Genomic DNA, 15,134 nt, shown 5'->3' on the forward strand with positions numbered 1-15,134 from the left:
ATTTATGCAAGTAAATTTGACAACTTGGATGACAAGTCCAGATTCCTTTAAAGACGCAAATTACCAGAGTTCACTCAAGGGGTAATAAATAAACGGCATAGCCTTATGTGTATTAAAGAAATTGAAATTGTAATTTAAAATTTTCCCACAAAGAAAACTCTAGCCAAAATGGCTTCACTAATAAATTCTGTCAAGTATTTAAGGGATAAGTAATACCATTTCTGCACAAGCTTTTCCAAAGACATTGGAGAGGAGGAAGTACTCCCCAACTCATTTTATGAAGGTCAGCATTATCCTAACACCCAAACCAGACAAAGACATTATAAGAAAAGGAAACTGCAGACCCATAGCCATCATCAACATAGATGCAGAAGTTCTAAACAAAATATTAGCAAATCAAATCCAATAATATATTAAATAAACAATATATCATGACTGAGAGGGGTCTATCCCAGGAATTCCGGGTTGGTTTTAACATTTGAGATTTACACCATATTAAACTAAACAAGAAAAACCATACGATTAGATTATCTCAATAATTGCAAAAAGCATTTGAGAAAATCCAGCATCTGTTAAACAATTATGAAATGTTAGATTTTACCCTGCTTGCCAGCTGACAAATGAGCCTGCCACTATTTTATAGATGCTGGCTGACAACTTCAGCTTTACAGCTAAAGGACTGTATTACTCTTGGCACAGTAGGCAACAGGAGATTCATGTTTGCATTGGTTCCCTTGTCCTTTAAGTCCATAGAAGTGGAGGTAGATGCTGTATGCATGAGTTTCTGTCATAGCTGAGAAACCCCCAACCTTAGGGAGCTCCCAATGTTAAAAGAGGCTGCTAGCAAACTTGCTCAACCTTTAGCTCTAGGGAGATACTATTATTATAGACAGCAATAAATCTTCTCTCTGCCCCAGAGGGAGAAAACATCTCTACCTTTCAAGTCTGTTTACTATTTTGACATCCTTGAAAAGACAGTTTTGAACAAATCTAGTAATTCCTCTCAGAAGACAAGCAGTAACAGTAGAAACCCATTGAGAATTGTCAACCAACAAAACCCATCCTTTCTTTCTATACCAAATATGCCATTCCCTCAGCTACTCTGATTAATCTGACCTGACCTGCAGGGCTGGTACCAAATCTGTTTAATTTATCTCTTGGAGTGTTTTTGTTAGGGAGCCAGGTGACTTTTTCAAGTCTTTGTATCAACCTTTCCTCTTAGCTTAAGGCATTAACTCAGGTATAGCAGGGTGTATTCTGATTGCGCAGACTCTGCCTGGGTCTGCAGGGAAGAAGTCTAGAAGAATTCCATCACCCACAACAACTCAGGCCCCTGAGCTGAGGCAGATCTGAGTGACTTAGAGCCAATGTGGTGTTTCCTTTACGTGAAAGTCTGTTTCAGACACTTGTAAGGTGCATGTCACCTTGTTTTGGGGAGAGAGGCGAGTTAATGCCTGGCATTAATTAAAAGTATAGGCATTCACACAAGAAATAAAAGTATAGTTATGAGCACGTGGTACGCTTGGAAGCAAGTGTTGATTATAATCATTGGGGCCTCCAAAATGGAACCTTCTTATTAGGGGTACAAGTTAACAGTGCCTCCAACTTAGGGCTCCCTCTTCATTTCACATAATTGAGTCTAGTCCTCATTTTTGGAGAGATTGCCTAAGAGCTGACAATGCAGTCTTTCCTATTTGGTCACATCACCGGCTAAATGACATTTGTCTGTGCCATGAAATAACTGAAAATGGAGTTGGGGAAGATATCAAGGGCTGTTTTTCATGGGAGGTGCAGAAGCTGGGCCCACACCTGCTGCTTCTGGTAGACCTGTTGATACGGTTAGGGGACTGGCAATCAATGTTGTCAGAACTGTGTGTTGCAAGATAGCATCCCTACCAGTTAACTAAATTTAAGGCACTGGCAACAGATTGGGAGAGCCTCACCAGAGTATTTTTCTTGGGGAGAAAGACTCCAGGTATATCGTTAAGAAAATTATTTTTAGAATTGGTTTTTGAATAGACTGTTTTATGGAGCCACCAGTACTATAATACAGATGTGTTAGTCAAGATATAAATAGTTTAAAACATTTTAATTTAAAAATTTATTTAATGTCCTATTAAGTAAAATCAATTTAATAAAAGCAGTGTTCTGGTTTGACAGATTATTTGGTCGTCCTATTTAAGACCCAGTTCAACTATTTTTAAATGATTTATATAATTTTTTTGGCCGTGCGGCATGTGGGTTCTTAATGCCCTGACTAGGGTTCAAACCCGAGCCCCTTGCGTTGGAAGCAGGGAGTCTTACCCACTGGACCGCCAGGGAAGTCCCCCAGTTTAACTATACATTAAAGTTTTTTCTGATCAGCAAGGATAGTTGGCTACCTCTTAACTTCCAGAAGGCATCCCGTGTACCTTTTATATGCAAAATATGCAGACTGCACTGCCTTTGAGTTATATGAGCTTGTTTCCTACTAGGTTGAAGTTCTTAAGTGTTGTTAAAATAGTTTATTATTTCCTGTCCTTGCTAGGGCCTAATACCATGCTTGGCACATACTTTCAACCTGTGGTTGGTTGATTCCGCGGACCCAGAACCCGTTGGATACAGAGGGCTGAATGTATTTGTTAAATACCAGTGAATCATTAACTTTTTAAAGCCTACCCCCCACCCCACTCAACTTTTTACTTAATATATATTAGAGGAATCAGCATGGTGATTCTTTGTGTTTGGTATTTGAGAACATATACCTCACAAGAATTGTGTGGATTGGATGAAGCAGGTAGTATTCTTGTTTTAAACATGAGGAAAGTGAGGCTCAAAGACATGTTCTCATTCAAGGTAAAGAACTTAAAGGCAGTGCTAGGATTACAGCCCAGTTCTCTTGAATCATTGCTTATTTCTCTTTCCATTATACCATGCATTATTTGAAATTGAATGTACACAAGGGGATTATTAGAATTGAATGTATATAAGGAGATAGATGCTAACAGTTAAGTACTATGTTTTCCTTACACAGAGATGTGTATGTGTCTAACATAAGGCTATTTAAACAGTGTCACCACTTGACAGAAGATTTTGCAGAAATTTTTTGCAAAAGATTTTGGGGCTCTTTTAATTCAGTGGCTTTTGTTGTGTTTTTGTATGATATGTGCAATGTTTTAACGTTTGGCCTTTTTACAGTTGATTTCCAATAGCATAACCAATGTTAACAAGCGCATTAGTGTTCTTTTGTGCCCTTTCCTGATACACGTATAAATACAGGTTCACACTTAAACAAGCTTTTTTTCCCAGCTTAATGTATGTGGACGTCTAGCAACCTGTTCTAGACATTCAGGTTGTCTCTAGTTCTTCTCTACTACAAATAACGAAGTAACTCTCCTTGTACCTGTATCTTTAATGCTTGGGTGGGAGCTAATAGATATTTGCTGAGCAGAGCAAATTGAGGTACTGAATGGTATGAATGCCAAAGTCACATAGTTGGTTGGTCCAGTATTTTTTTTTTTAACCACAGATTTTTGCATGTGATCTAAAGGCTTCTCCAGCACTCACTTGAAAATAATCTGGAACAATAGAAAGTGCTCAGACTTTGGAACCAGACATGGGTTTTAATTAACTTTTTGGCATATATTAGTTTTAGTGTATTTAGATAAGACACCTAACATCCCTAAACCTCTTCCATATAATACTTTCCTTGCAGGGATTAGAGAAAATGCATTCAAAGCACTTTACACATTGCAGTTACTGGTAGATACGGCTGTTTTTTTCTGTTGTGATCATAATGCCACCTGACATTTAATGGATCCTTAAAGTGTGCCGAGGCATTGTATTAAATGTATCTCATGCATAATAAATTACCTTATGAGATAGTAAGTTATCTCATTTATTTCTCACAACAGCTCTATGAGTATGGGGAACAGAGAGCTTCAGTGGTCATGTAGCCAGTAAATGGAGGAGCCATGGTTCAAACCTTGGCAGTTTGGAGGCCAGGCTCTTAACCAGTACACCATTACCACCATATGAACTACTAGAGCACAGTTCTCGACCTTGGTACTCTTGGCTTGCCTTGCAGGGATTAGACACTTTGGGCCCGATAATTCATTTTGTCTTGACACTTTGGGGCAGATAATTCTGTGTTGTCAGGGGCTATTCTGTGCAATGTAGGATGTTCAGTATCTCTGGCCTCTACCTACTAGATGCTACCTCCCCGCCCCCCAAGTGACAGTAGTGACAGTAAAAATGTCTTCAGACATTTTGAGATGTTCCCTGGCGGGGGTGGGGGGTGCAGAGGCATAAAAAAAAAATCATCCTGGTTGAGAACCACTGTTGTAGAACACATTTGGGGGACTCTGATGTAGTTGATATTAAATTAAAAATTTAAAATATAGAATTGGAATTTAGGAAAAGGGTCAGAACTAAATAGTGTTCTGAAATTCACTGTTAAGTGGTAGCTATTTATTACCACTTTATTTATTTTTTAATTTATTTAATTTATTTAAATTTATTATTTATTTTTGGCTGCGTTGGGTCTTTGTTGCTGTGTGCAGGCTTTCTCTAGCTGAGCGAGCGGGGGCTACTCTTCGTTGCGGTGCGCGGGCTTCTCATTGCGGTGGCTTCTCTTGTTGCGGAGCACAGGCTCTAGGCACGCGGGCTTCAGTAGTTGTGGCTTGTGGGCTCTAGAGCGCAGGCTCAGTAGTTGTGGCACACAAGCTTTGTTGCTCCGCGGCATGTGGGATCTTCCCGGACCAGGGCTTGAGCCCGTGTCCCCTGCATTGGCAGGCGGATTCTCAGCCACTGCGCCACCAGGGAAGCCCCTATTACCACTTTAAAAATAAAGTGTACAGTAAGGAAAAAAGGGGGCTGTGGGCAGAGCTGTGGAAGCATAGCAGCTGAGTGAAGGGAGTGGATGAAGAGGAGCCAGAGATTGAGAGAGACTGAGAAGTAGCCATGGGGTGGTGTTCCAGTGAAAATAAATCTTGAAACTTTTTAAAGTTGTCAAAGGAATATACTCCCACTGTAATAATTAGGAAATAGTAAAGGTAGGACTAGAATTTGACTGTGAGCTTTATCATTATCAGTTTTACCATTTTAATTTATCATGTCTTATTGCCCCCAAATGTGCTTTTCTTTCAGTTAATATTTTATTTAATGGTGAAGGAAAAAAAATGAGTTATTTTGTCTTCTGAAGAAATAATTTCTTATTTCAGGTTGCCGAGGAGCCCAAGTAGAAGAAATATGGAGTTTAGAGCCTGAGAATTTTGAAAAATTAAAGTAAGTATGTTTTTACTTACTTTAAAAGTAATATGTCTATACTTAAGTAAAGTTTCATGAGTTTATTTTACTTGGGTTACCTTAGGCTGAACACATTATCTCCTTTAAGATTTTTTTCAATTGTGTGAGGTAGGTATTATTCCCATTTTATAACCAAGAACCTGAGGCTCATAGATAAGTAATTTGCAAGGGATTCAAAACTAAGTCTCTGTAATTCCATATCAACAAAGTACTGATAAGTTGATTTTTTTACAACTTTCAGTTATAGATCAATACTGTTAGAACATGGAACACATTTTAATATAAAACACATGAATAATAGGCCAGTCTACAAAACTATATTTGACAGATAATGTATATTAATAGTAATTCAGAACTTAAAAAAAATAATTTATTTTTGGCTGTGTTGGGTCTTCATGCTGCACGCAGGCTTTCTCTCGTTGCGGTGAGTGGGGGCCACCCTTCGTTGCGGTGCGCGGGCTTCTTATTGCGGTGGCTTCTCGTTGCAGAGCACGGTCTCTAGGTGCCTGGGTTCAGTAGTTGTGGCTCATGGGCTCTAGAGCGCAGGCTCAGTAGTTGTGGCGCACGGACTTAGTTGCTCCGCGGCATGTGGGATCTTCCCGGACCAGGGCTTGAACCCATGTCCGCTGCATTGGCCGGCGGACTCTCAACCACTGCGCCACCAGGGAAGTCCCAGAACATTTTTTTATACATTATTACATTGCTTCTTGGGGAGGTTACAGTTCAGATTCCAAATGTTGATGCCAGGAAGTACCTTCCTCTTACTCTGTCCTTCTGATTTCTCTGGGCCTTTCCTTAACCCCCAACCTCCAGGCATTGACCCTGGATTGCAAGTGGAGGGCTAAGGAGTTTTCACTGTGGGGAGCATTCTTAGGTCCTGGAATGGGGACTGTAGGGATATGTTTTTTATAGTAAGGAGACAGTTCCCTCCCCCCTATTTTCTTCTTCCCCACAAAGTGAGTAGTCATTTTAGATGGAATAAGAGAGAAATTCTGGCTGGATGATCAGGGGAGGTTAATTAAAGGTGCATCATTTGACCTGCCTTTAAGCAATAGGAAAGATTTTTGTTGCATGGAAGGCAGTGGTGAAAGATAGACTGGAGAGAATCCTAAAGTGGTGATTTAACGGTTTGTGGGCAACAACCCTTCCTTTGGGGAGGTGGTGATTTCATTATGTGTGAGATGCAACATCCAGTCATACTGTAGTGTGATGGTTGCTCATGCATCCAATAATTATATGAAGGCGACATCCTATATTTCATAGTATTTATGCTAGCAGCCATTTATCTGTAAACATCCTATGTGAACATGTATATCAGAATTCAGTCTAGGGTTAACAGCTTCTTCTAGTTTTGCTATGTTCTTTCTGTTTTTAAGTGAGGTAATATAAGGTAGAATTGAATAATGCACAGATTTGAGATTATTCCTTTCATTATAATTCCATTTTAATTGATGTATTTTTTAAAAATTTTGTTAGCCGTGTCTTGGGCAACATTCTAGTAACTATGAACAGCAATAGAAATCTTTAAAAAATTTCTCAAATTTACTTCATTTGCATTGTATTTGTTAAGTAAATGACCAAAACTTAACATATTGACAGTGTGTTAAAAGAAGCAAGGTTTGGTGTCACTAATTCGTATTTTTTTGTTTTGTAGGCCAGTTCATGGGTTGATTTTTCTTTTCAAGTGGCAGCCAGGAGAAGAACCAGCAGGCTCTGTGGTTCAGGACTCCAGACTTGACACGATTTTTTTTGCCAAGCAGGTATGGTCCTTGGATACTGTGGAGTCTCAAGAGCAACCCTCTTTACAAACAGCACTCTTCCACCTGTGTCTCTAGTGTAGCAGTTCTCAAACTTCTTGGTCCTAGGACTCCTTCACATTCTTAAAAATTATTGAGATCCCCAAAGACCTTCTGTTTATATGGGTTATATTTATTAGTATTTATCATTTAGACATTAAAACTGAGACATTTAAAATATTTATTAATTGCTTTAAAAGTAACAATAAATTCACTACATGTTAATGATAATGTATTTTTTTAATGAAACGTAAATATCTTTACCAAAGCAAAAGAGTAGTGAGTGCATTATTTTACATTTTTGTAAATATCTTTAATGTCTGGCTTAATATTAAGCACACAGCTGGATTCTCCTATCAGCTTCTTTATTCAGTCTGTTGCAGTGTTTTCATTTTGTTTTGTTTTTGGTTGAAGTATATGATTTAGTCTCACACATATGTGTAGTGGAGAGGGAGAAGTATGTTAATTTCTTTTCCAGGAAATTATGGATATTCTTTGATATTATATCAAAACTCCAGAAATGTTCCTCTCCTAAAGATTGGTTGCAGTGTGAAATCTGAGATCATATTAATGAACTTTGTACTTTGATATATAAAAATCCTTTGGTTTATCTTGCTCTTCAAAAGGATCTTTTACTCTTGGAGGATCTTATAACATTATGCATTGGTCATTTTGAAAGTTTACCGACTTAGGCAGATTTTCTATATGTTGACACATGATTATATATGTTATCAACAAGTCACATTTGTTAATATCAGCATCTGTATCATTAGGAGAATTGATAAGTATCCTGAAAGTTTTAAACTCACAGTGGTGGATCTATGGATCTGGATCTTACAAAATTCTAATTTTCACTTGAGAATTCAAACCTTATGAAGGGCAACAAATAGTATCAGATGTTTTCCTTGAAGTGACAGACGCATTTCACTCATTTTCAAGAATATATCTGCCAGATACCGTCTGAACAACCGTATTTGTCTGCTGTATGTCCTTTCAAGTGAAAAATGATGTTCTAAGAAAAAAGCAGCCAACCTAGTTGACAGTTCATGGAATGCCTTTCATGGAATCAACTGGCATGTTCTGGTTTGCAGCTGAAGTGCTTTATTTGTACCACCTGTTTCGCTCAACCACTTGTACTCTGAGGTCAAAATGTAATAAAAATTTTACTGCTTTATCAAAGTCATTCTTCACTAAAGCTGGTTTTTGTTTTGTTAATTTTTTAAATTACTCATGTGTGTCAGTGAAACAGTTTAATGCCACTGCCTAGGTATATGCTAAAATACCAGCAGTTTTACCCTCGATTGCTGTTGTGCTACAGTGTAAATAAGAAAGCAGGGGAAAAAAGCAAAAACTGTTTTGGAATTCTTATGGAAACAATTTTGAGCTCACAAACCCCTTGAAAAGGGTCTTAGGGATTCCCAGGGTTACATAGACCCCACTTTGAGAACTGCTGTTCTGGAGTATACAGAGAAATGTTTAACCAACATTATTAGATGCCTCCTCCATATTTTGGAGTCCATTGTTTGGAAAAGCTGAAAAAGAGAATGATGAAAGAGGTTTGATTAATGTATAAAATCTAAGCTAAATATGATCGCATTTGTTTGAAAATTGCACTTATTTCTGAGACTCAAAAAATTGCTTAAGATAATCTCATTAACCTTTAGGGAGGTGGAAACAATAAAACTGCTAATTCTCATTACTGCCCTTTAAATCAAACGTTTACTATTCCACTTAGTAACTTGTTTTTCCTTTTTCTCTTATTTTATTACTTCTTTCCATTTTCCCCCCAACTTTTAAAAATTGAGTGTTTTTAGAGAAATTAGAGTTTTTTTGCTTTACTTCAAGGGTTAGGAAAACATTATCATTGTGTACTTTTTTTTTTTTTTTTTTTTTTTTTTTTTGCGGTATGCGGGCCTCTCACTGTTGTGGCCTCTCCCGTTGCGGAGCACAGACTCCGGATGCGCAGGCTCAGTGGCCATGGCTCACGGGCCCAGTCGCTCCGTGGCATATGGGATCTTCCCGGACCGGGGCACGAACCCGTGTCCCCTGCATTAGGCAGGCGGACTCTCAACCACTGCGCCACCAGGGAAGCCCTATCATTGTGTACTTAAAGTATCTTAAGTTACAGAAATATATAGTGATGAGTGAACATCCCTGTGCTCCCACACCCATGTCTACTAACCCCTTCTAAGAGTTTGACTCATTCATTTAATCAACGAGTAGTTGTTGAGCACCTCCTTTGTGCTGGGCATTGTTTTAGGTCCTAGGGATGTAATGGTGGATAAGGCAGGCATGTGTCGTCTTATTGGTAACAACTATCACCATAGCAGTACCAACAACAGCCCACATTTACCATGTTTGTTGTGTGCCAGATATTGTGCTTTAGATATATTATTTATTTAACCCTTGCAACGGCCCTATGAGATGTTACCCTCATTTCACAGATGAAGAAATTGAGGCCTAGAAAAATTAACTTACTTGCCTGAGGTCACACAGCTAGTACATGGTGGATCCAGAATTTAAACCCAGGTCTAAAGCCCAGATTGGTGGTTCCACCTGCCATACTGCCTCCCACATTTTCTATTCACTTGTTAACACATTTTTTTATCTTTTTTTTTTTTTTTTTTACTGAAGTTGGACTGTTGTGCAAAATATTTTGCATCTTTCTTCACTTAATGATAAAAGTTTGACTTTCAGTGCACATAACAGTATTAGCTAACATATTGAAGGCTTATAAGGTACTTTTATATGTATTATTTTTTAGTATTAATTTATTTGTTGTAACTGATCCTCACAACGACCCTATGTGGTTTTACAGGTTCCTCGTCATTTCACAGATGTGGAAACTGAGTCCCAGAGAGGTTAAGAAACTTGCCCAAGTTATGTAGCTAGGCAGTGGGAGAGCTGGGTGCAAACCCAGGCACTGTTGCCTTGAAGTCCATACACTTAACCTTATCACAACACCACCTCTTTTAAAAGTATTCTTAGTATAAGCGTCCTGTAATTTATTTAACTAAATTTCTTAATGATGAACGTTTTGAGATTCCAATTATTTCTGTAACACAAATAATCCATTTATAAATTGTAATATTTATCATTGTACTATAATAATTATAATCACTGTTTGATTTTCAAGATCTAGGTAGTAGAGAATAAGTAGGGGACAGATAGTTTGGTCCTTCAGGTGATTTTTCTCCTTTTAAAGACAGTTTTTTTAAGGTATATAAGAATCTATACCCATGATATAAACTGTAAGCATTATAAATGTACAATGTAGAAAATACAAGTCCATTATAATCCCTGCTTCAGAGATAACCACTTAAAACAGTTTATATTTTTCAAGATTTTTTCCATATATATTTGTGTGTGTATTTAATTATATTTCTTCCATACTAAATTGTAAACCCAGGAGTTTTCATGTATAATCCCTGACACATAGTAGGTATCTGATAAATGTAGAAAGAATATTACAGTTAAAGAACACTAGGATTCACTAAGACACTAACAATGACTGACTTATAGAGGCCTAGGTATTTTTAAGGTATAAGAAAGTACTCTACAAAGAAAAGAAAATGATACTGGAGTATGAATTTATAATTTCTAGAGTCCCTTGATACTTTTCTAGTTCTGTATTACATTTCTACCTTACTATAATTTAATGTTTTATTTGTATTACATTATTCCTGCCATGTTTATTAATATGCCAGATTAGTGATTTCCCAATTATATTGTATTTTTTATACTATATTATGCCAACAGTTTCTATTAAACTGATCAGTAATTCAACAATAATATCTATCAGTCTTTTTAGTGTATGCCTCCTATGAGCCTATGCTAGAAATTTTATAGTATATGTTACATAAATATATAATCCTTGGTTCTAGGCTTCAAGAGCTTATAGTAAATATTTCCAATCCAGGGTCTCTGGACTCTGAGGAATATTTTCAGATATTTAAAACATTTAATTAAAATTATATTTATTTGTGATAATGTCATACAGATTAACTAAATACATAGTTTTGGTATTTATGGATGGAATTGCATCATTTTAGAGAGGTAATACTGCCTGTCTTATGCTAATCATATGCTCTAATTGGAAGTGTGCATATGTGTGGATCATTGATTAACAAAATATCTAGAAAAGGTGTCTTCTAGTAGTTACAATTTGTGTATAAGGATCCAGGAATGACCCTTTTGGTAATGCTTCTCTGCAAAACATTGTTGTCTTGTTACTTTTTCACTGATGAGAAAGCTAAGGTCTGTCTGATTTATTGCTTTAGGTCATTGGTACTAGGTTTGTGTGACTCCACCTGTTCAGTCTTTCAGGAAAGAATGATTGAGTGTCTGCCATGTGTCAGACACTGTGCCAGGTGCTCGGGGAATGATAAACAGTCAGGAGCTCTCTCCTCAAGGGTGTTCAGAGCTTAGTGGAGGAGATTGGTATTAATCAGTGAAATACAAAATTACAGTGGCAATAAGTGCCGCATGGAATGAAATGAGAACCGTATTGTGAAGTTCAAAAATAATCTATTCAGACTACCCTCCCTTTGGACACCAACTAGAGTTTTGGGTACCACAAACCACCCTCACTTTTGATACTTGCAAGTTTGGGGAGTCCCCAAGACCACCCTCAGGTTCTGTAATTTGTTAGAAAAACTCATAGACCTCACCAAAATCTGTGATAGTCACACAGTTCATTACAGTGAAAGGACACAGATTAAATTCAGCCAAGGGAAGAGACACGCAGGGCGGAGTCCAGGAAAGCTGCTTGTGGTCTTCGCCCGGGGAGTCAAAGCCAGCGCTGTAACTTGACTGGTGGTAATGTGTGACGGTGTGCAGAGTGCTGCCACTCAGGCCATCTCAGCCGATCCTTGGTATCGAGTTTTTATTGGCCCTCAGTCTCCAGCCACCCTGGAGGCTGAGATGATACTGTCGACACAGAACCCACCCTAAGTCACACGGTGAGACTATCTGTGTGGCCCACAGCCCCCAGGTAAACGAAGACACTTTAGTGAGGCATGGCTTCTCAAGAGCTTAGAGATCACCTCCCAGGAGCCAAGGGCAAAGGCCAGGCCTCTCTTAGGGCAAGACTAGATTCTTCACTGCACACATAAAAATGAGACTGACCTCTTCAGGGAGATCTGAGAAAGCTTCTCTGAGTAAGTGACATTTCAGCTGAAATCTAAAGGTTAAGTAGGTATTACCTGGGGGAAAGAGGTTGAGGATCATCCCAGATTACTAACAGCTTTATAGTAAAAGGGAGTAAGGCTAGTAAAATGTACTATTACAGGAAGGCCAGTGTAGCTGGACTAGAGACAGCACAGGCAGGGTGGTATGAGATGATGAAGCTGAGCAAGCAGTGTGGTAGTCAGGGCTCAGTACGATTAGGTATAGAGAAACAATGGTTTATAAGAAACACGCGTTTTTCTCTTTCTCATTCTCTGTGGAGCACGTCAAGATGGCAGGCTCTTTTGTTCTGTTCCTTTGTGTGTGCTTTCTATTCCAAAGGTTACTTAATGGTCTGAGATGATTGTTGAAGGTTCAGCCGTTCTATCTCAATTCCACATTCAAGACAGTAGAAGCGGACAACACACTCCCCTCTTTTTACGGACGTTTTCTAGAACTTGCTCATGTTACATGCTTTCTTCTCTTTGTCCGGAACTCAGTCACATGGCTGTACTTAGCAGCAGAGGGGGAAGCTGTCCTCATGCCAGGTGGACATGGACCCAGATAAAAGTTGGGTCCTCTGTCCATCTGGAAGAGGGAGAAGGTGGATATTAGAGAACAACTCTCCACTTCCTGCCAAGATGTGGACAGAGGCAGGGCATGCTTGAGCCTTTTGTCTGTATCCTAAGAGCAGTAGAAGGTTATTGAGGTGTTTTGGGTTTTTTTTTGCGGTATGCGGGCCTCTCACTGTTGTGGCCTTTCCCGTTGCGGAGCACAGGCTCCGGACGCGCGGGCTCAGCGGCCATGGCACACGGGCCCAGCCGCTCCGCGGCATGTGGGATCTTCCCGGACCGGGGCACGAACCCGTGTCCCCCGCATTGGCAGGCGGAGTCTCAACCACTGCGCCACCAGGGAAGCCCCCTATTGAGGTGTTTTAAGAAGGGTGACATGATCAGATTTTCATCTAGAAGAGATCACTTTGGCTACAGTGTGGGGAATGTGTTTGAGGAGGAGGGAGTGGTGCAGGATATGAGACTACATATCAGTTAGGAGGCTTTTGTAGAAGTCCATGCAAAAGCAGGTAAAAGACTTAGTAGTGATAGATGTGAACAGATGTGATTAATACTCAGGAGGTAGAGTAAGTAGCAACTTTAGCGTGTAATGATCAGACGTGATGAAGGAAGGGGACAGATCAGTCAGTGATGATGAGTGTGTCTTTCTTTTTTCCTTTTTGAAAAATTGATCTTCAGGTACACAGCATGGAATTATGATAATTCTTGACTGATGACACACGCTCACGTCCTCCTTGTATTTCTTTGTTTACTTATTTGGTGACTAAGTAATGTAGTAAGCACCTAAGAACTCACCGCCTAGACAAACGTCATCTAACTATCATTTCCTTGTGTCCCACCCATTGTCCCACATAGCTCTCATCCTCCCTCCCTTCATCCAAGTAACCTGCATGTGGAATTCTGTATATCGTTTCCTTGCTTTCCACTTTCTGTATTTTTTCTAATCCTCAAAGGGCTGTGTGTATATAAATTTTTAACTTGATAAAAAGTATCATGCTCTTTGTAGTTTTGGGAGACTAACTTTTTTGACTTAATATTTTAAGATTTATCCACTAGTTGTTTATCATAATAGTTAACTTATTTTGCATGCTGTACAATAGTAATTGCACGAATGTGCATGAAGAGTAAGTGTTTACTCTTTGTAGATTGGCATTTGAGTTTTCATTTGCATTACTGTAAACTGTGTGGCTACATACATTTTTATATGTCTTCTGTTGTATTTGTGCAAATTTCTCCTGGTACATATGTAGAAGTACAACAGTGCTTCTTCTGATACGTAAATGTAACTTTAGGAGGAAATATCAAAGTGCTTTCGGAAGTAGATACTCCAGTTTACACCCCTACTAGCAATATCTGAGTTACTGTGTAGCCACATACTCCAATATGTGGTATTGTCGGGCCTTTTTTTTTTTTTTTTTAAATAAATTTATTTATTTATTTATTTATGGCTGCATTGGGTCTTCGTTGTTGGGTCTTCGTTGCTGCGTGCGGGCTTTCTCTAGTTGTGGTGAGTGGGGGCTGCTCTTCATTGCGGTGGCCTCTCTTGTTCTGGAGCACGAGCTCTCTAGGCACGTGGGCTTCAGTAGTTGTGGCTCGCAGGCTGAGTAGTTGTGGTTTGCGGGCTCTAGAGCGCAGGCTCAATAGTTGCGGCGCACGGACTTAGTTGCTCTGCGGCATGTGGGATCTTCCCAGACCAGGGCTCAAACCCATGTCCCCTGCATTGGCAGGCAGATTCTCAACCATTGCGCCAGAGGCCTTTTTGATTTTTGCCAGCCAGCTCATTCTAAAATGGTACTTCATTATGGTCTTGGTTTACATCTCCCTGGGCATTAATCATGTTGAAAGGGTGTTGATGTACTTAGTGGCCATATGTGTTTCTTCTGTGAAATTCTTAAATTATTTTTCTGTAGGACTAACTGTACTTTTTGATTTGTAGGCGTTGTTTATATCTTCATGATACTGCTTCTCCAAGTTGGCACCTTATTGTTTTACCTTTTCTGGGTGTCTTTTGATGAATAGAATTTTGTGTTTTGTTATTTTATTTATTTACTTTTATAATTTTATTTTATTATGTATTATTTTTGGCTGCGTTGGGTCTTCATTGCTGTGTGCTGGCTTTCTCTAGTTGCTGTGAGTGGGGGCTACTCCTTGTTGCAGTGCACAGGCTTCTCATTGCAGTGGCTTCTCTTGTTGCAGAGCACGGGCTCTAGGTGCGCGGGCTTCAGTAGTTGTGGCTCGTGGGCTCTAGAGCACAGGCTCAGTAGCTGTGGCACACGGGCTTAGTTGCTCCATAGCATGTGGGATCTTCCCAGAC

At 39.2% G+C, this 15,134-nt stretch overlaps 1 protein-coding gene across 2 annotated transcripts in view; it reads left to right on the top strand.

Annotated features, from left to right (window-relative positions):
* Window positions 1-15,134, top strand: part of UCHL5 (ubiquitin C-terminal hydrolase L5) — a 51,342-nt gene that overhangs the window by 3,351 nt on the left and 32,857 nt on the right. For both annotated transcript variants that reach the window (XM_081225866.1, XM_081225867.1), the window contains exons 2-3: window positions 5,202-5,265; window positions 6,941-7,046. In XM_081225866.1, the coding sequence (XP_081081992.1) occupies window positions 5,202-5,265; window positions 6,941-7,046 (170 nt within the window). The remainder of the gene's footprint in view (window positions 1-5,201; window positions 5,266-6,940; window positions 7,047-15,134) is intronic.

This window comes from Mesoplodon bidens, assembly GCF_964165515.1.
Source record: "Mesoplodon bidens genome assembly, chromosome: 2".
Lineage (NCBI taxonomy): Eukaryota > Metazoa > Chordata > Mammalia > Artiodactyla > Ziphiidae > Mesoplodon > Mesoplodon bidens.